Source organism: Urocampus carinirostris, chromosome 6, assembly GCF_059441175.1.
Source record: "Urocampus carinirostris isolate Australia breed hairy pipefish chromosome 6, RoL_Ucar_1.0, whole genome shotgun sequence".
NCBI classification, from domain to species: Eukaryota; Metazoa; Chordata; class Actinopteri; order Syngnathiformes; family Syngnathidae; genus Urocampus; species Urocampus carinirostris.
The window spans coordinates 20,703,847-20,724,153 of NC_142354.1; the positions used below are offsets into that span (position 1 = coordinate 20,703,847).

The following is a 20,307-nucleotide window of genomic DNA, read 5'->3' on the forward strand; positions in this document are numbered from 1 at the left end:
CAGTGTCTTGCCCAAGGACACTATGACATATAACTCGGAGGAGCCGGGAATCGAACCTGCTTTACCTCCTGAGCTACTGCTGATAACGAGCATGTTCATGGTTTACAGGCATAAAAAAAGTTCACTTGATTTTAATTTCTAATTTATTTGCCTGGGCCCAAAAATGGCATAGGGTTAGTCATGGATTTTTACTCAATTGACTAAGCACTGTGCTTAAAAAGTTTTACATTTTTATTTAATTTTAGCCAATAAAAAATGTTTGTATGTGTATTATCATTCTACTCTACATTTTGTGTTAATTATCATTTTCCACATAATTAAGTCATCTTCATGATTCATTTATAAATGCACACATTATCCGATTAGTCGACCAATCGTTTCAATAGTTGGCGAATAGTCAACTGTTAAAATAGTCGTTAGTTGAAGCCCTAATGAGCATACATGCCAACGTTTTGACGTTAAAAAGTGGTAGATGTTATTATGTACTCTATTTTTACACGCAAAATCACAACCTGTTTCCAGAATATTAAACAACAAACAAACATGCTGGTTTAAAACCAGTAGTGGCAAACTTTTACTTGTATCTGATGCGATCTTTGGAGCAGTTTATTAACGTCAGGTTTATTTGTATAGCCCTTAATAACAAGGAGTCTCAAAGGGCAGCACAGACTATTGCAAACTACAGATTGTTAGTACACTATCCCCTGATCTAAAACCTACATGATGGCAAAGAAAAACTAAAAAAAAAAAAAACCCTCAGCATGAGGAAAATGAATAATCCTTGAGAAGGGACCGCACAAGAGGTAAAGCCCCCTTCCAGGATGACCGGACTGCAATGGATGTTGCATTAATAAACAATAAAATAAAATATGAAATAATTAAAGTTTAATATAAAAAATAAAATAAAAACTATGACCAGGTTACAATGGATGTAGCATTATTCACACACAAAGACTTAAATCTCACTTCAAACTAAACCAGCCTTAGACTAAATCACTAGTCTCGAATTACGCTCTTGTTTTAATCGGAAAAAAAGTGGTAGGTTATAAAAATCGGTGGCGTTTTTGAGAAGAGAAAAGCGGTCATTTAAATCCTAAAACGCAAGTGTTTGGTAGGTATGATGTAGATTGACTCGTTGTTGTGTGTTTTGAGGCTAAGCACGCTATATGACGTCATCGTGGGAGTGTTCCTCCATCGGGAGAGATGAACGGTCACCAACACAATCCTCTCAGCGCTCATGTAAGTTGTCGTTGACGAAACTCGCCGACTTTTTGAATGACCCTCCGCGTGAAATCCGTTTTGGCGTGCCGCCGGCGGAACGGCTCAGCATTCGACGTCGCTTGGGCTCGTTTGGGAGGATGTCGAGGCGTCTTTTCACCCGCAGCTGGTTAGCGGCGGTAGGCGCTAGCTTGAGGAGCTAGCCACCATGCTAAGTGACAGGCTGATTGGCCAGCCAGTCAGGCGTTCAGTGGACGCCTGTTTTAGTGGCCCGGCGAGTCTGGGTGGGCGAGGTTTGTTTATTTCGTAGGCAAAAAGAAAACTGAACCGTTTTTAATTTTGTTCGATAAGATAAATATGTGTATAGCGCAGTCATGAGTGTCCAATATATTTACTCTCAGGCCAATCTCTGCTTCGTTTACGGAATACCATTTGTAACATGCCGCCGGGTAAGTTTGCGCCACTGTAAACTCCTCTCGTGTGTTTTCGTAAAATGCTCATTAGCAAATTCCTAATCCACCGAGAGTTGTATTTACAGCTCCCGCGAAAACAAAACACATTGCATACAATCCGTTTATAAATGCTAAACTCGAACACCCCTCGAACTTTTACCGCCGGTGTACGTTGTGCAATAAAATCAACACCCTCCGGCGGAACAAGTTAGCATGTCCTGCTAAACTGTCTCAAGAAGACGAGCCGGCCAAAAATAACCACAGAAGTGGAAATAAAGATAACTGCGGCCACTATTTTCTGCAAATGGTATTGTTTTAACCACGCATGTTGGTGTTTTATCTTCTTTACGAGTTGTTTTCTATATAAATGGGAGGCCTTCAAGCTTCGACTAGCAAGCGGCTTCTTTCATCCCCTTCTTAACTCTAACCCGTTGAGCTGGGGCTATTTTCAGTCAAACAGTCGTTTGTTTGTTTTGGATATATTTATCAAGTAGGTTGCATTTGAATTCGACCAACGCGTGTACTTCTCATTGCTTAACATGTTTATATCTTGTGCACCTGTAACTTGTTTATTTTAAGAATGCATTTACAATGAATATTCTTGCATGACATTTGACTGTATTGACATCTTGTCTTGTCTGCTGTAATTTAATACAAGGCAAGCCAGGAGTGCTCCCAAAGGGGCCATCCATTCATTAATTAACATGTGTGTAATTACTAGTGAAGGGCTTTGGGTGTCAGTGCTGCGAAAGTAATGAAAGCATCCTTTTATTTCGCCAAAACATGGAGCCAGTAAAGCCACAATCTATTTATTTGCGCTCACTCACGTTTAGGGACTGCTGTCCTTTGTGTGTCCTTGGCGTCATTCAAATAGCGGGTTCACGTTTTAAGTTTGCTTTACTTTTCCTGTTCTGTTTTAAACAAACAACCTTTGTACGAATGTTTCTGTATTCTATTTGTTCAGATGAAATCCCTACAATTCCTGGGAATAGATTTTAGAATTAAGAGTCAACAAGGTAAAGGATTCAATTTTGTAATATTGGACTAATATTTTTTTTCTTTTTCAAACTTTGCAGCATGTGATTTTTCTAAACGTTTGTGAAGACAGCTGGCTGAAAGCCCAGAGCCTCTCTGCCAGACTTTAACTTGGAGGATTTACCCAAAGGAATTGGTGGTGGATGGTTGCATTGAGTTTCAACCTATGTACCCTGTCCGTCGGACCACATTATTGTCTGATGACACAAACTAAAGGTATGTTACAAACATGTCTTCACCCTATTTAAATATTAATTTCTTACAGTGATTTGCTGTTTATTCATTCATATTTTTCGTCACACAAAACAGATTTGAGATATTTAGTTTAGTGGGTCATGTGCACATTTCTGTAACAATTATGCAAGAATATAAATTGCCTAGCGTTTTTAATAGGTCTACATTATGAGCAAAAGCGTAAAATGCCCAAATAACGGGCACAACACTTAGATGGTGTAACCTCGGAGCGCTGCAATGTGCGAAGAGAGATAGGCGAGTGTTGGCTGACCCATTTCAGCAAGATCACTTTGCCTTGAGCTTAGAGACTAGCGCTGCTGTAATTTCATTGCCCTTGAGGGATATTTGCTCCAAGCTAGTGAGGAATGTTTGCTTCCAATGTAACAATTTAGGTGTGCACCAAAGCAAGCACAGTGTGATGTTTATCTTGTACACAAACATTTTGGGTGTTTGTGTAAATTATTTGCAAACTGTGGCCTGCGATAGGATGGTGACCAGTTTAGGGTTCAAAACACTTTATTCTCAGAATCACTCTAGTAGATAAGAAAATATGTTCAAAAAAAAACTGTCTTTTGCGACATTTTTGGTTTTGGTCCAAAAAACTAAACTTGAGACATCTGTGTTTTGTTATGATCTGATAGTAAAACTTTACGGCAATTATTCTAAAAGTTATCTTTAATGAGGACTAATTTGAAATCAACAGTTAGCATTCATTGTCTGTCACACATCTTTTTGAGAAAAGGGATATTTTATTATTTGTTATTGTACTACTTTTCATTGCTCTGCGGTTACGATTAACTATTTTTTTTGTTGGATTTTTATCATAACTTGGGCCTGTCTACTACTGTAGTTGTAAATATTATCGCCTATTTATTCTTACGGTCTTTTATTTTACTCTATAAAGTCTTTTTCGTGTTAACCTGGAGTACCATTGGTAATCTGGTTGCATACTCAAGTCATGTTTATTTGTATAGCCATTTATCACAAGGAGTCTCAAAAGAGCCGCACAGACCAAAGATTATGGCAAACTACAGACTTTTATTACACCATCCCCTGATCTAAAACCTACCAGAGGGCAAGGAAAAACCCAAAACCTCAACATGAGGTAAAAGGAGAAACCTTGAGAAGGGACTGCACATGATGTAATCGCCCTTCCAGGATGACCAGGCTGCAACGGATGTTGCAATAACAAATAAAACACAGGTATTGTCAGCTTCAATTATAGGTCATTCATAAGCTATAAAATAGAAGTGTTTTTTTTAAGCCTAGATTTAATACTATATTTCACTATTTTGTCATCAATGACAATAAAGACTATTAAGTTTAATTCAACTGCTGGAAATCAAACCAAATTAATACTTTTCAAACATCTGAAATTACAGTTCATTTTTATTGTGGAAGAGGTGTCTTTGAGATGGTTTAAGTGGGATTAAAATTTGGAACTCAATCACATCTACGTCATACAAAACTTGTGTTACCACATTGTTTGTTTTTTCTTTAACCTTGGGAATTTTTCCAATTGTGTTGTGCCAGCTTTAAGGTGCACGGTTGAGTGGAAAATTATTCAATCTATATTGATTTCTCTCCAATTTTTTCACAATGACAACTTTTTGCAAGTTTGGAAAAGGGAATGATGTGCACAGCTAATCCTGTGAAGGTTGGTGAACCGATCTCTTGTGATATGCGCTGCATTAAGTCATCGATGAATGAAATCAATCTTTTTGAATATGTGCTACAAAAACACTCATAATAATGGCAACTGTTTTTTAAAAAAAATATATATTGCAACCGACTCATGGAAGATTTTAGCCTGAAAGGTGGAGAATATTACATGTCCTCGGTACTGCAAACAAAGTGGCCAGTATTTGTTGGGTTGATAATTTGAGCTTTTTTTTTTTTTGAAGCGGCTTCAAATGGGAACAAACAAATTTGAACACCTGCTGTTTTAATCTTTCCAAGTGAATGTGCCTCTGATGAATGTGCAGCAAAACAGGGTCAAGTCCTACATTCGGCCACAGGAGCAGCAACATGTCGTGCATGAGTTGTGTGTGTTGCAATATATTTGAAAATAAAATGAAAATAATTATAGTTTTCCAGTGAACAAATAAAAGGATTTGTACATGTTGTTGGCTTTGTGCCTTACAGCGAGATTCCCTCACCGTCTACTTGGATGTCACTGGTTGCTGTCTGACACTTCCTTCCAGCGTTTTTTTCCCCTCCGCTTGCCTTCCTGTCCTTCTTTTTGTCTTGACATATTCGAGCTCTCGTTGGTACTGCCAGCTATATACATGCCATGAATCATTCTTTTTGTTTAGTAATGGATGCTTTTCATAGTCATTAACTGAAATAGTAGTGACTGTCGTAATACTCTGTGATTACACAATTAATTGCTTGCTGGGTGTGTTTTGTCACGCCCCTTTCTCAGTGTTTCTTTACACAGATTTTGTGTGACGCGAAGATGGTATTTGTAACTTATATATTGCACACTTGTATCACACGAAGGTCTTTAAATGGTATAGGTCTGCTAAAGTTGTGGTTATAAAATAATTTTCTTTCTGTTTATTTTTTATAGCCAACTGTACTTTGTGAATCCGAAGAGGAAAGGTTGAGCTGATGGTAAGCGATTACGTCTTTATCACTTTTACAATTTAATTACAGGACTCGCAATACTTATTTTGACAACTGCATGTGAAACAGTTGGCTCAACCCTCTACTACGGGTTGTTACAGGTTTTGAGCTTGAACTAGAAATTAAATCGGGCAAAGGGAGAGGAGACCGGTGGCTAAGGAATACAGAAACATTCGCTCATTTTCAAGTTACATCGTTACTTGTATCTTTTTCCAGTTTCTATTATTTGTTTGTACCATCCACATGCAGCCATTGGAATAATTTCTGAAATGTTTAACCCTGTAACTGAATAGTGAAAATTGTCCCCTGCCAAATTTGAACATTTCAGAAACTATTCTCAATGAAATTGACTTTTACTTTTGAACACACCTTTTAAAAATACATCGTTTTCAAATATTGGTGTTGCCAGTCATGCCACATTATAACCTTTAACATTTTCCGCAACAAAATATATATTGTATAGCCTTACCTCAAGGATTTTCACTACCGTATTATTTGGCGTATGAGACAAACTTTTATTCATTGTTTAACTTTTCATCCAACGTTGATTGAGGTTTGACTTATACATGAAAAAACATGTTTAATTTCCAAAACACACATTTGTCTGTGCTTTGCAAAATAAATAAAGTTATTTTTTTATATCATCCCTGCTGGAATTTAATGTCATTGTCGTGTCCTACGCCGCCCCAAAAATTCAGTTTTTACGTCCGAAACTAGTGTTGACATCTTCTACGCAGAAACCTAGTCCCATGTACTTCACTGGAAATTGGCAACATCCTTGCCGAAAACAAGTATCGTGTCTTTGTACTCCAAAAATGTGTTTTTCTTACTTAGAACAAAAGGTACAATTGTCTTTTTATAGAAAGCTAGATTTGTTTTTGTCCACGCCAAAAACTAGCTGTTTTTACATCCAAACCAAAATCATCTTCATTGTGGAATAAAATCTAGCGATGACTTTTTTCACGCTGTAAACGATCATCAACTTACTAGTTGTAGAAGCCCACATTAAACCCCACCCCCACATTTGCATATTACCCTATTTCTATTACATTGTGTATTTTATGTAGAACTATTTGAATACTCTATATCAACACGTTATAGTGGGTATTTCTGTATTCTATTTCTTTTATTTTATTATTATTTTATTTTTCAACACAAGGATACTGAAGGAAGTGTGAATTTCCATACGGGGATGAATAAAGTATCTATCTAGTTTTGCTTTTGATGCTGAGAACTAGCTTCTCCTACTCTTAAAATGATTGTTTTCTTCTACAGAGAAAACTACCATATTTTCTCACGCTAAAAACTAGCTTTCTGTTCTCTTCCCAAAATCGCATTTATCTTCTGCACAGTTTCCCCTACCCAAAATTCGTATCACATTACCAACAAAAAAAGCGAATCATTTTCAAGGGCTTCTTTTAGGCATCAAAATACTGTAAAAGCTTTTCCAGGTCATAAATATGGATGGCTGTGCACCAACTTGGTTTGTTTTCTTTCCTGCAATCAGCTTCATGTTTTGTTGATCACACACTTCTGCATGTTATAATACCTTTTATTTTTTATTTTTATCATTTTTTTGGTGTTAGACAAGCATGACATTGAGCCAAGCCACTGATGCATGCCTGCTCAGAAAGTTCAACTGAGCTCCGTCGAACCGGCCTCAAACAGGGCAGGGGCGGGGGGTACTAGTGCCGTGAACCACCCCGCCCCCTAGTAGACCTGGAGGGCTCTGATGGATCAGGGTTGCGGTGAGCAGTGTCCAGAGGAAGCAGACTCAGGAGGCCGGGCCGAGTCAGAGGGCGGCAGGAGGGCGTCTGAGTCTGAACATGGACTTTCCAAAATCACCCACAATGCCTTGGAGAACATGGGAGCGTTAGGTCACGGCCTGAAGCAGCTTTTCCAGCCGCAGCGCCGACGCTCGTCCGTATCCCCGCATGATGCCGCGGCGTCCTGCGCGGGTGTTGCGACTCCCGAGCTCGGAAACGCCGTCTCGGAAAGTGGCGATGCTCGGGCCCCGTCGGCCCTCTCTTTGGATTCTGACGGCCCCGCCGCTTCCGCCCCTCCCGCAGCTCTGAGCCGCGTGCTGCAGCAGATCCGCGGCGCTCCGCCCATGATGAAGCGTGGCACCAGCCTGCAGAGCCGGCGCAGCAAGGGGGTGGTATCGGTGGACGGCCCCCAGAAAGGAAGCCCCCAGATTCACCGGCGTAGTACCCACGAGGCCCTGCTGCAGGCTGGCCGTCCTCGCTCCTCCTCCACCACCGACACGCCCAGCTGCCCCGCCCTGGCAGACATGCTGATCACGTCTGGCTACCATTCCACTGAGGAACCGGACAAGGTTAGTCACCGAAATAACAAAGCAATACGAACTTTGATACGTACCGTTTTTTTCGGACTACAAGTCGCCGTTTTTGTTTTTTTTCATAGTTTCGTAAGTGGTGCGACTTGTGTGCAATAAAAATTTAACCCATTATTATATAATTTCACATCTTGTTTTTACACTTAACATTATGTATTAAATTTTTAACAAATTATTATATCATTTCACATGTTATTTTCACACTAAACCGCAAGTTGGCACTCGAGGTCTGTGTTGATAATTTAAAAAAATCAGGGAGCAGAAAGAAAGTTTGGAGTTAACAAGCAGAGGTGACGATGAGTCTCATGTAAGATACGTGGACGAGGAAGCGGCAGATCCTCTACCTCCGGAGTTTGAGGAGTTGTTTAAAAGTAACAGAGAATGAAGATTTAATTGGAATTAGTGATTTAGAGGCTGAGTTTCTTAAGCACGTTCTTTATGCTGGAGTTATCTGAATAACTCTTAATATGTTACATTGTTACTGACTTAATTTTCTGTTTACTGTGCAGAGTCTTAACATGTCCAAGTTTAGCTTATTTGTCAGAGCAATGGACCACCAATGGTATAAATGGCTTGTGTAAAGGCAGTAGATTTTCTCATTATCTCACTTTTAATTCAGGGTACCAGAGTCAAATGTTAATTTTGTTGCACATTTCACATGTCACAATGACAATAAATTCTACTCTTCGATATTGAGCTCAGTAAGTGGCACATTTATTGTTATTGTAACATGTGAAATGCACTAGAAAATTAACATTCAACTCTGGTAACTTGAGTAAAAGTAGTGTGATCATTAGAAAAAACCCACATACTTCATATGTTATCATTAGAACTGGTTAACTAGCGGTAACAGTTTAGCAGTTTCACCGCCGGACCAGGGACCGAATCCCATTACAGCCCAATACGTATACCCAGACTTTGATTTCTTTTACGGTAAACAAAAACAAATTGTGTGTCAAAACGTTCTCTAGTATTGTTCAGGGGGCAGTTCCAAATGTGGAGGCTGGCCTGCGGGCCGTAGTTAGGGAACCCACTTCGATTGCAAAAGCATTTGACAGCTTTATACCATTTTTTTTAGTACATTTTAATTACAGCAGATAAACGGAAGGATATTTGTAGTAATTCATTGACCGGGGGCCTGCTATCATAAGTGCGTGGCCTAAATTTTTGCTGTGCATCCACGCATGCTTCATTTGCCTTGATTAAAATCTTTTGTAACGTTGACAATCTTTGCAGCAGAAAGTTACACTGGGTGATCGCTTGACGCTGTAATATGAACGTTTAAAGGGGCAGGTTTATTATTTAGCAGCTTCTAGTGGTAGAAAAAAAAATGTTTAAAAAGGACAATATTGATTTAAAAAATGATCCAAAACACACAAACTATGATATAAACGTAAAAAATCGTTGCTTTAGAAATGACATATATTTTAGATAACATAAGCCAATTGTCAGCCATCTAGTTGCTACGGGCAACCAAAAACCTCTAGAAGGCTAGGCGAGAAAATGGGAGGTAAAATTGGGCATTTTGGTCACTTCAAGTCTATATAGTTTGTGTTCTTCCTTGCACCCGTTTTTGGTGACACTACAGTAATATCGAGAAGGCATATAATAAACATCGTCCCTTTAATGTAAGTAAAGCCCATACAAAATTACAGATTACTTTATAATGTTTCACATTAATTTTACAGTTTCACCTTATTTCAATGTTTTTTTCAGATCTTATTTTGTGTAGCAACTTTAAAAATATATGAGAACAGAGTTTTTATCAGAGCTTTTCTTAAAAAACCTGATTTGGCCCAGTTTCACCTGAACCCTAGCCCCAGTGCAGTTTTAGGAATCAAATGGACTGAACTATTTCAAGGCAGCGGAATATTTCTGACGCTGCGATGTTCCCTATTTTTCATCTAGCATTTTTCATTGTATTCAAGCCTATCTCGTCCTTTACCAAGGAAAAGAGTTTTCAAAATTAATAAAAATACTAACGTTAGTTTTCAAAATTGATAAAAATACTAACGTTAAAAAAGACACAGTAGTGATGGGACACAGCCAGATCAACAACAGAGGACACGAGTTATTTTTGATCAACCAAGAATAAACTTATATAATACGGCCAAAACGTATAATTTGACCGGTTACGCATATATATATATATATATATATATATATATATCTCTATATATTTTCATATATTCGTTCTCATGACAGCAGCTTGATACTGTAGGTTGAGAGTTCGGATGCATCACAAATTCCCCAAGAGAGCGCCAGTGTATGACACACCGCTTGATCACATTCCTCTCCTTTGTTGTTTCAACGTCGTGTTTATACTGAGTCACACCATTTACAAAGCTACCACTATAATGCTTGCTCACCTGAATTCATGACTTAAAAACAAAGCAGGCCCTATGTGGCAAGTAGGATAATCTTTTGTCATACAGGCTTCCTGTATCTTAATTTTTAGTCAATAGAATCATTTCCTGTAACAAGCAATTCATTGTAGAAAAAAAAGGAACCAGCCAAGAACCTACAGCTGGGTTGGGCAAACCTTTTGAGGTAATGGCCAATATCTAGAGAAAAAAAACCTTCGCGTTTGCTTTGCAGATCACTTGAAGAAACTACTTTATTTGCAAAGACAAAATCAGAGAAACGCAAAGTCTGAGGTAGTCAAACTCTGCTTCGACACCATTACTAGTTGAACAACCAACAAGTAAGAAGCATGAATTCTAAACCAATCAGGTTGCCATCAAGCACGTCAGCATCAACCTGTGTTGGGCGCTTTGCTATAAAAAAAGTAATTACTAGTTATTTCATTAAAAAGTAATTGCGTTACCCCCAGATTACTGACATCCAAATGTAGCGTGTTACTCTGAAAGGAACTATCTAGTTACAAATTACTGTACAGTATTCACTCGCTTTAAAGCCCCTAAACCTGCTTAAAAATGGCCATCATAAAATAAAAAGAAAACGTTTACAGCCACCTGTGGAAGCGGTAAACCCTTCATATTTCTTGGCTTGTACAATCTTCAGAGCTTGCAAATTAACAGCCGAGATACTCTATATCCATTTTGTGTTTTGTCTTTAAACCACTCAATTATTTTTTTCTCCATTTCTGGGTAGTGTCCAGAACCTATTTTCTTTTTCGACAGGCATGATAGATTGCAAAAATAATTTTACAAATAAAAGAACTCTTACTGTAAATTCTGGTATCATGATTTCCCCATTGGTTTCATTGTTCCTGTGTAAGATATGCCCCTGGCCCACATGCTGCCTACCATTGCTACTGGTGACACGCAACCAATTGTGGGCATAAACACTGAACCCTAGATTTCAGTATTTTATTTAATAGTTGTGAAAAGGGCTTGGATGGAATTATATTCGGTAGGAAGAATATCAGTAGAGAGAAATTAACCGTCACATACTCCGTGCTTGAGACAGCGGCACCGTAACCGGATTCAGTTGTATTGTATTTTGCTGGTAGATATAAACACGCCCAAACTTCCTGTTTGTTTTAGTCAGCGTTGTGTTGCTGGCAGAACAAGGGTTTGCAGATCATTCCACAGGCAAAGGCACAATCGGCAAAGTACAGAAGAGTAATGCACCATGTTGTATCGAAATTTGAGTTTAAAAAAAATTGTATCAATAACATGTTATAGTATTCATGACTGAGAAAATTGTGTTAAAGGAATGCCTTTGTAACGTGTTATACCAAACTGCACAAGAGTACTCAACCTCGTTAATATGTTGCTACAGCTGGACCGCTATGACGGCTCTACCCCTGGCTCGGCCCCCGCTGCGTCACCCAACGCCTGCGGCTCCGACGGCTACGACGCGGTGGACAGCACACCGGACCCCCAACGGACCAAGCAGGCCATCGCCCAACTGCAACAGAAGATCCTCAAGCTGACAGAACAGATCAAAATCGAACAGACGGCGCGTGACGACAACGTGGCCGAGTACCTGAAACTGGCCAACAACGCCGACAAGCTGCAGAGCGTGCGGATCAAGCAGGTCTTTGAGAAGAAGAACCAGAAGTCCTCTCAAACCATCCAGCATTTGCAGAAAAAGCTGGAGAACTACCACCGCAAGCTTCGAGAGGTGGAGCACAACGGCATCCCGCGCCAGCCCAAAGACGTCCTGCGAGACATGCACCAGGGCCTGAAGGATGTCGGCGCCAAGGTGAGTCCGGGTCCCCTTTGTTTTGGATCAAACATTCGAGTCTGTGTTAGATAAACTTCTGACCTAATAATAGAAATTTTTCTTCATCAAAAACCAGATGCCCATTCATTTTAATGTGAGCCTTCAGCTGTTTTTTTGAAATTGCCGTCCATTTTGACAACAAGTGCTCATTTGTCAGCAACATTCTCTTCCAGGCCTTGAAGATTTTCTCATTTTAGGATCTGGACCTCAAATTGTCGGCATACTTTTTTGTGGTAGTTTAATTATTTTTCAAGCTCTGCAAAGAACAAAACTGACATGTCCACAATTTTTAACCATTTAAGAAATTGAATGATCCAGGGGGACACTTGTTTTAACACCCCATCAATTTGGTTATAATTTTTCAAAAAACAAATCACCTTCTTTTAAGTGAGCTTAACTCCCAAAACAAAAGTTGGATATAAATAAGCTGTGCAATGTATAAAAACATATTTTTGGCACAAGTATCATTTTTAGTATACGCTGTAGGACACTAACAAATGGTTGTCAGGCTTCAAAATAAGCCCCGCGAGCCATAGTTTTGACACTGTGTCTTTAAGATTTTGCATTTTGATTTAAGGGTTTAGGTGTAATGTTTTAAAAGATTTGGGTTGTTTTACACGAGGCAAATACACTTTTTGAGGACTCACCAAAAACAACCTGATACCTTTTCTACTTGTGGTTTGAAAACATAATAATGACTTTAGATTGTAAACAACATTCTTCCTATATTTAAGATGTGTTTAACTGCTGAAGTATTTTTCCTTTAAAATGGCAAATAAGGATGTAATAAATGCTAGATTTTGTTTGCCATATGTGTTGTGGAGGTTGCCAAAACAGTCTACGGAATAGGGACGCCTTGAAGTATGGCTTAATAGCACACCTTTGCCCATCCTGTGTAAAGCTGAGCTAAATTATAATTTTACTTTATCAGAAAAATGGTAATTTTGATTTGTGGTCTAATAATTTCTCCGAGAGGTAGTCGTTTTTCTTCACTGTAACACACAGTATATAGCCTGTGGTCCCTCTACATATGAAGTATTATAATTGGGAAAGATACGAGTTTTCTTTTCAGCAAAAATCTTGCCTGACATACGAAAGAAAATACAAGTTACAAAAATTTCCAAGTACTGCCACTAGAGGCCCGACCGCCATCATCCACTTGTCTCAGTGTACATGTGAGATTACGCCATACCGAAATGATCCCACGCTTTTGTTTTTCTAATCCTGCTCTCATGCTCCATCACCCCAAATACACCTCTGTTAGCAACCGCCGACTTCCTCTATGGTAAGTGCTCATAATAATCAAGCATTTTGTTTCGTTAAATCATCCTATTTATCTTATTTCAATAGTTTTGTTATTGCTATTTGAATGTGATCAGGAAGATGTATTTTATCCATATTTTGGGTTAACATGGATGGTTTGAAGACTAATTGGTTTTCAGTTATTTCTCAAAATACGAGTAATTCTTGATAAAAGCTCAATCAGGAATTGATTTAATCTTGTATGTAGAGGGGCCACCGTATTTAATCAAACTCCTATAATCCATTAGTCATGACTGTGGTCTGTAACCCTCTTTAAATAGTAAACACTTTCCACCATTTGGCCGAAGGGTTAAAAATGGTACCAACAGTCATATGACCATCACAGGTGACGGGCGGCCTCTCCAGCATTTCCCATGCCACTCACTCGGCAGCCGGAGCCGTTGTCTCGAAACCGAGAGAGTTTGCCTTCCTCATCCGCAACAAATTCGGGAGCGCCGACAACATCGCCTCCCTCAAAGACTCTCTGGACGAGGGGACGGGAGAAGAAGGGTCGGGCCCCGCCGGCTCCAGGACCTTACCCGCCGGCCACCTGCAGTCCAGTCCCAAGTTTGGCAGTGAGGACGACTGCTCAAGCGCCACCTCGGGTTCCGTGGGGGCCAATAGCACCACCGGGGGGCCAGGTGGGCCCCCCAGCTCTAGGGGAAACACGCTGGATCCTTCCCAAGCATCGGGCTTCGATGCTATACTGCACGAGATCCAAGATCTGCGGGACAACCAAGGACGGCTGGAGGAGTCTTTTGATGACTTAAAGTCACACTATCAACGTGACTACACCATGATCATGGAGGCCCTACAAGAGGAGCGCTTCAGGTAAATAGGAAAACGGAAGATTAAACCAGGCGAACGTTGTACTAGTCTGTGTTTGGCACGTTTATAAAATAAAAGGAATTAGATACAATTACGAGTAACTTATAAAAAGTAAATGCGTAACACCCTGGATTACTGACACCCAAAAGTAGCGCAGTACAAATTACCATATATAACAGGGAAGTCAAACTTAGTTTGGCTCTGGGGTCGGATCCAGGCTTTCTGTTCTCGGGCGGGCTGGATCGGTCAAAGTAACTGAATATTAGCAATGATTTTTTGACTATTTCTTGACTTGATTTATTGATCATTAAATTGCTCTTTATTTCAGGTGCATAGTATATGTAATTAAGCCAATATCATAGTAGCATAAAATGCAGAAAGGAAAAAATTGACTACATATTTAAGTCAAGACAGGTCACATTTGTTTGTATAACCCTTAATCACAAAATGTCTAAGGACTACCCAGGTTACAATGACACCATCTCCTGATCTAAAACCAACATGCGGGCAAGGAAAAACTAAAAGAAGAAATCTTGAGAAGGGGCCTCGTGATTATTTATGTAAACATCTTCACAAATTCACAATGGCGACAGCCCTACTGTTGAGTTACATATTTTTATTCACACAGGGCCCCCGCAGATCCCTGAAGTCTAAAATTAGACTTCAATATGTCTTAAATCCCATTTTTAAAAGTCTTTAAAATGTGAACACAATAAATATCTGGACAAAAAATATGTAGTCACATTTATCAATTGTCTTTTACTTTGGTGGCAACCTGGCGTGACCACAGTAACAGAACTATCAAAACGGTGATGTGGTTTCAGTCGGGCCTTTCAGAGCAAACTCATGTCTACCCACAATACACAAGCAACTTCAGATAAAATTACTTTGGACCATGGGAAAGTGTACATTCAATAAGAAGTGCCTGTCCGATGAACGTTTTTCGCCATGGCTATTAATGTGTATGAGGTACGATGTAAGAAATATGACTATTTTTTGTTTGAATTGTGTTTTTTTTGACTTGGTCTTAAATTTGATTTCAAAATAAATTAAACACGTTTTTAAAAGTCTTGAATTTAACTTGCTTAAAGCTGTAGGAACCCCGCAATAGTACGTTGGAGTACTTGTTACAGAGAAAAGTAATTGTGTTCATTTGTATCGCATTACTCTTAACACTGGTACTGGTGTGCTCGAAACGTCCGCGAAACCTGTTGTTTCACCGGGCAGGTGCGAACGCTTGGAGGAGCAGCTCAATGACCTGACTGAGCTTCACCAGAACGAAATCCTCAACTTGAAACAAGAGCTGGCCAGCATGGAGGAGAAGATCGCTTATCAGTCCAACGAACGTGCCCGAGACATCCAGGTAAGGCGATACCGGCCGCACCCTGGCTAAACACACACACGAGTGCTACCCAGTTGGTAGGCCATCATTCTTATTGTGTTAGGCAGCTGAGGCCAACATTAAGAGCCTATCTGCAGAAAACACGTGATGCATTCATGCTGGAACCAGGGAAGTCTCGCCACTCAAATTATGTTATCAGCAAATCAAAACTTGAGCCGGAGAGCACGTTTACTTTAGAAAAATTAGCAATGGAAGAGTGACAGAATGACGTATTAGTATTTTCTTGTGAATGAATGGCCTTTTTTGCCATTATACATCCAGGAGGAAAGCTCTACATAGAAAACCAGCTCTTTTGGCGTGGTTCACCGAGAAGAGACGACTTCTGGCTCCTACGATTTTTGGTTGTTTTAATATATTATCAATAATAAAAAATAATGTACCAAATGATTTAGTAATTGGTAATTTTTCAGGGGATCCTTGAAAACACATGAACAATAAAATAAAAACATTCCCAGATCTATAAGAAAAAGGCAAAATACTAAACAATTTCAGGTTTTTACACACTGCACCGATTTAATGTCAAACACAAAATTCCCTGAAATTTTTTGACATTTATAACAAGGATTGGTTTCATGAAAGGGATGCGAGTTAGTTAGTGGATATCAAAGCATTACAATCAGGTGCTTTATGTAATTGACAAGCTGGGTTGACATTTTTTCGGCATACTTGATTTAAAAAGACATTTTTAATTGGGGAAGGCTGACTTTATCATTATTTTTATTTGAGTCAATCTTCTGAATTTTAAAAGGTGGGGGTGGGTCATTTGAGGTGTCCTTAAAAAAAGTTATATGTATATATATATATGTGTGTGTATGTATATATGTATATATATATGTACTGGACTGTCTCAGAAAATTAGAATATTGTGATAAAGTTCTTTATTTTCTGTAATGCAATTAAAAAAACAAAAATGTCATACATTCTGGATTCATTACACATCAACTGAACTATTTCAAGCCTTTTATTATTTGAATATTGCTGAATTTGGCTTACAGCTTAAGAAAACTCAAAAATCCTATCTCAAAATATTAGAATATCATGAAAAAGTATACAAGTAGGCTATTCAACTAATCACCTGAATCATCTAATTAACTCGAAACACCTTGCGAGGGTTTCCTGAGCCTTAAAAACACTCAGCTTGGTTCAGTAAACTAAATCACAAGTATGGGGAAGACTGCTGATCTGTCTGCTGTCCAGAGGACCATCATTGATACCCTCCATCAGGAGGGTAAGACACAAAAAGAAATTTCTCAAAGAGCAGGCTGTTCACAGAGTGCAGTTTCAAAGCATATCCACAAAAAGTCTGTTGGAAGGGAAAAATGTGGCCGGAAACGCTGCACAACCAAGAGAGATGACCGCAGCCTTAACAAAATTGTGAAGAAGAGCCGCTTCCAGAATTTGAGGGAGCTTCAAAGACAGTGGGCTGAAGCTGGAGTCCAGGTATCAAAAGCCACAGTTCACAGACGTGTCCGGGAAATGGGCTACAATAGCCGTATTCCCATGGTCGAGCCACTTCTGAACTCAAGACAACGGAAGAAGCGTCTGACTTGGGCTATGGAGAAGAAGCACTGGACAGTTGCAGAGTGGTCCAAAGTCCTCTTTTCAGACGAAAGCAAGTTTTGCATTTCATTTGGAAGTCAAGGCGCCAGAGTCTGGAGAAAGGCTGGAGAAGAGCAAAATCCAAGTTGCTTGAAATCCAGTGTGAAGTTCCCACAGTCAGCAATGGTTTGGGGAGCCATGTCAGCTGCTGGTGTTGGTCCACTGTGTTTCATCAAGTCCAGAGTAAATGCAACTGTGTACCAAGAGATTTTAGAGCACTACATGCTTCCATCTGCTGAAAAGCTCTATGGAGATGAGTATTTCATTTTCCAGCATGATCTGGCACCTGCCCACAGTGCCAAAACCACCAGTAACTGGTGCACTGACCATGGCATCACTATCCTTGATTGGCCTGCTAATTCCCCTGACCTGAACCCCATCGAGAATTTGTGGGGTATAGTTAAGAAGAAGATGAAAGACACCAGACCTACAAATCCAAATGAGCTGAAGGCCGCTATCGAAGCATCCTGGGCATCAATAACACCTCAGCAATGCCACAGGCTGATTGCCTCCATGCCACGCCGGATTGATGCAGTAATCCGTGCAAAAGGATTCCCAACCAAGTACTGAGTGCATCAATGGACATTTTCAAATGTTTGATTTAGTTTTGCTGTTATAAAATTATTTTTTTACTGGGTCTGAGGAAGTATTCTAATATTTTGAGATAAGATTTTTGAGGTTTTTTTCAGCTGTTAGCCAAAATCAGCAATATTCAAATAATAAAAGGCTTGAAATAGTTCAGTTGATGTGTAATGAATCCAGAATGTATGACATTTGTTTTTTTAATTGCATTACAGAAAATAAAGAACTTTATCACAATATTCTAATTTTCTGAGACAGTCCAGTATATATATACATAAAGATATTAATTCTTCAGTGCTATAAATATGCTTTTTACAATTTTAGCCACTTTAGATACAGAAAAACACGCTAAAAATATAAATTAAAATTTGTAAAAGCAAAAGCTTAGCGGTCTTTATGAATGACATATTGAAAGCACTCTGCAACCAATATCATTAAAATGAGGCTAAATTTGGCTAAATTTTCGGCTTTTTATACATAGGTATTGAGTACAATACGGAAGACCACAAATGACTTACTCCTATAGAGCCCTTTCTGTGTTTGACGTAATGAAGCTGCGTGTGCATTGTTAAAGCAGAATGACAGAATTCATGTCAGTTTGTAGCAGCCCATTGATTCAAAAAGATAATAGATCTTAAATAAGCACAAAGTATGTGACTTTTTAGTCATCAAAGTCATTGTTTCAATCTGTGCTATATTTCTTCATTTGAAGGTCCTAGAAAAAGTATCCTTGAAATTGCTTGAAAAAGGTGCAGGAATAAACTTTTTAAAATCAAAATTGCAGTACTGGTTTGAAAAATCGCAATTAGGTTTTCCTTCTCAATTTGTGCAGCTCTACTTAGTATTTGGGAAAGACGTTTCATTGAATTGGTGGTGGGCCTTTTCAATTTTGCCGCGGCCCTGTTCTAAAGCCCTGCTGACCGCGGTTTTGATGGGATCCCCCTCAGGAGGCGCTGGAGGCCTGCCAGACACGCATCTCCAAGATGGAGCTGCAACTTCAGCAGCAGCAGCAGCAGGTGGTGCAGCTGGAGGGCCTGGAGAACGCCACGGCGCGCACGCTCCTGGGCAAACTCATCAACGTCTTGCTGGCCGTCATGGCCGTGCTGCTGGTCTTCGTGTCTACGGTGGCCAACTGCGTGGTGCCGCTCATGAAAACGCGAAGCCGCACGTTCTCCACGCTGCTTCTGGCCGTCCTGGCCGCCTTCCTGTGGCGTCACTGGCACGCTTTCTCAGAATCGCTGCAGCGCTTCCTGCTGCGTCCCAGATGACGCCACGGCGCCGTCCTCGGAGGAGAGAACTGCACACTTTTCATTTTCTCCCTCCAGAGTCGGGTTTTTGTTTACACGCGGGCCACTTTTCGTCTCGGGATGTTTTGCGCATGACTCCACTGCGGTCGCCCGAGGCGTATTTATTCCTTCTTAACTCTCTGCGATTTGTGTTCCCAGACTTGATTTCACTAAAACGACGAGCGTTTGCACAGCAACAGCACACACGGCTTTTTTGTACGGAGCGTCGGATCGCTGAAGATGAACTCGACTCACTTACTTGAAGAGCACTCGATGTGCTCAAAGACTCGGCGCTTCCGGACCGTTTCTATTAGTGACGACAAAAGAGTCCAGATTTTTTTTTAAAGACTAATAAATCCCCTCTTTTCAAAGGTATGATTCGTGTCGAGTTTCGTCTCCGTCATTTGTGGCGCAATAAGACCTCCGGTGTGCAAAACTAGTCTTTCCGGCTACGTTTGAGCACGTGGGGCAGTTCAGTACAAAGGAACCTTATAAACAGGCAAAATGAAGTTAAAAGTGAGGATTTAGTCCCGAAAGTATTCACACTTTTCTTTGGAAATACTTCAAAATACTTCTATAGTTGTCTTTTTGTAGCATTTCTTTAATATCTTTGTACTTCAGTATTTCCATAATACTATTTTTGTAATGATTGTCATCGTACTTTTTATTTCTATATTTTCAGATTAAAAGCAAAATAATATACAGTATTGGGTTCCCGTTTTAAAACACTTAATATTTGTTTTGTAGTATTTCTATTGTATTTTATTTAAAGGGACACAATTTGCAACTTAACATGTTTTATTAGTTATTTTATTTACCGTTGTTGCCCCCGATAAGTAGGTAAAATTCTGCATGGCAGACGCGTCTTTCGTGTGTGTGTGTGTGAATAAGTGTAAAACGCTTAGGGAGGTTTTCAGTGACTTGAAAAGTGCTATAAAAATCCAGACCATTTTCTATAACACATTTTGAATGGACATTGGCCGTTTTCAGAGTAAACCATACCTGTCAACCTCAGCCTATTGCTCGCCTTATTAATGAAAGCATTTAAGGATTTCAAGCACTCGTACAAACCATTTTAATTTAATCTTTAAGATCAGGAAACATCTTGTCTGACTAAACCACGCAAGAACGTCGTCACGCCTGCGGTGGTAGCTTGTCATTACGGTGTTGTCGTTTGAAGCGTTGCTGCCC

At 39.7% G+C, this 20,307-nt stretch overlaps 1 protein-coding gene across 5 annotated transcripts; it reads left to right on the forward strand.

Annotated features, from left to right (window-relative positions):
* The first annotated feature begins 1,161 nt into the window (after positions 1 to 1,161).
* tmcc1b (transmembrane and coiled-coil domain family 1b) lies at positions 1,162 to 19,487 on the forward strand. Of its 5 annotated transcripts, none has more exons than XM_088338202.1 (8): positions 1,162 to 1,239; positions 2,747 to 2,921; positions 5,512 to 5,555; positions 7,154 to 7,902; positions 11,671 to 12,096; positions 13,766 to 14,250; positions 15,475 to 15,610; positions 18,778 to 19,487. In XM_088338202.1, exons 4-8 carry the CDS (start codon positions 7,300 to 7,302, stop codon positions 19,096 to 19,098), a joined length of 1,971 nt encoding a protein of 656 aa, XP_088194328.1. In that variant the 5' UTR covers positions 1,162 to 1,239; positions 2,747 to 2,921; positions 5,512 to 5,555; positions 7,154 to 7,299; the 3' UTR covers positions 19,099 to 19,487. The 5 variants fall into 5 exon arrangements, with proteins under 5 accessions (XP_088194328.1, XP_088194333.1, XP_088194331.1 ...); XM_088338207.1 differs by having other exon boundaries at positions 7,637 to 7,902; XM_088338205.1 differs by lacking the exon at positions 1,162 to 1,239 and adding an exon at positions 1,250 to 1,397.
* Positions 19,488 to 20,307: the final 820 nt, after the last annotated feature.

Bases quoted from the DNA above. Each gene is read 5' to 3' on its own strand.
- tmcc1b (XM_088338202.1), top strand. From the start codon at position 7,300: ATGGATCAGGGTTGCGGTGAGCAGTGTCCAGAGGAAGCAGACTCAGGA. The intron at 7,903-11,670 runs GTTAGTCACCGA...ATGTTGCTACAG, and splicing joins CCACTGAGGAACCGGACAAG to CTGGACCGCTATGACGGCTC. The intron at 12,097-13,765 runs GTGAGTCCGGGT...TGACCATCACAG, and splicing joins TGAAGGATGTCGGCGCCAAG to GTGACGGGCGGCCTCTCCAG.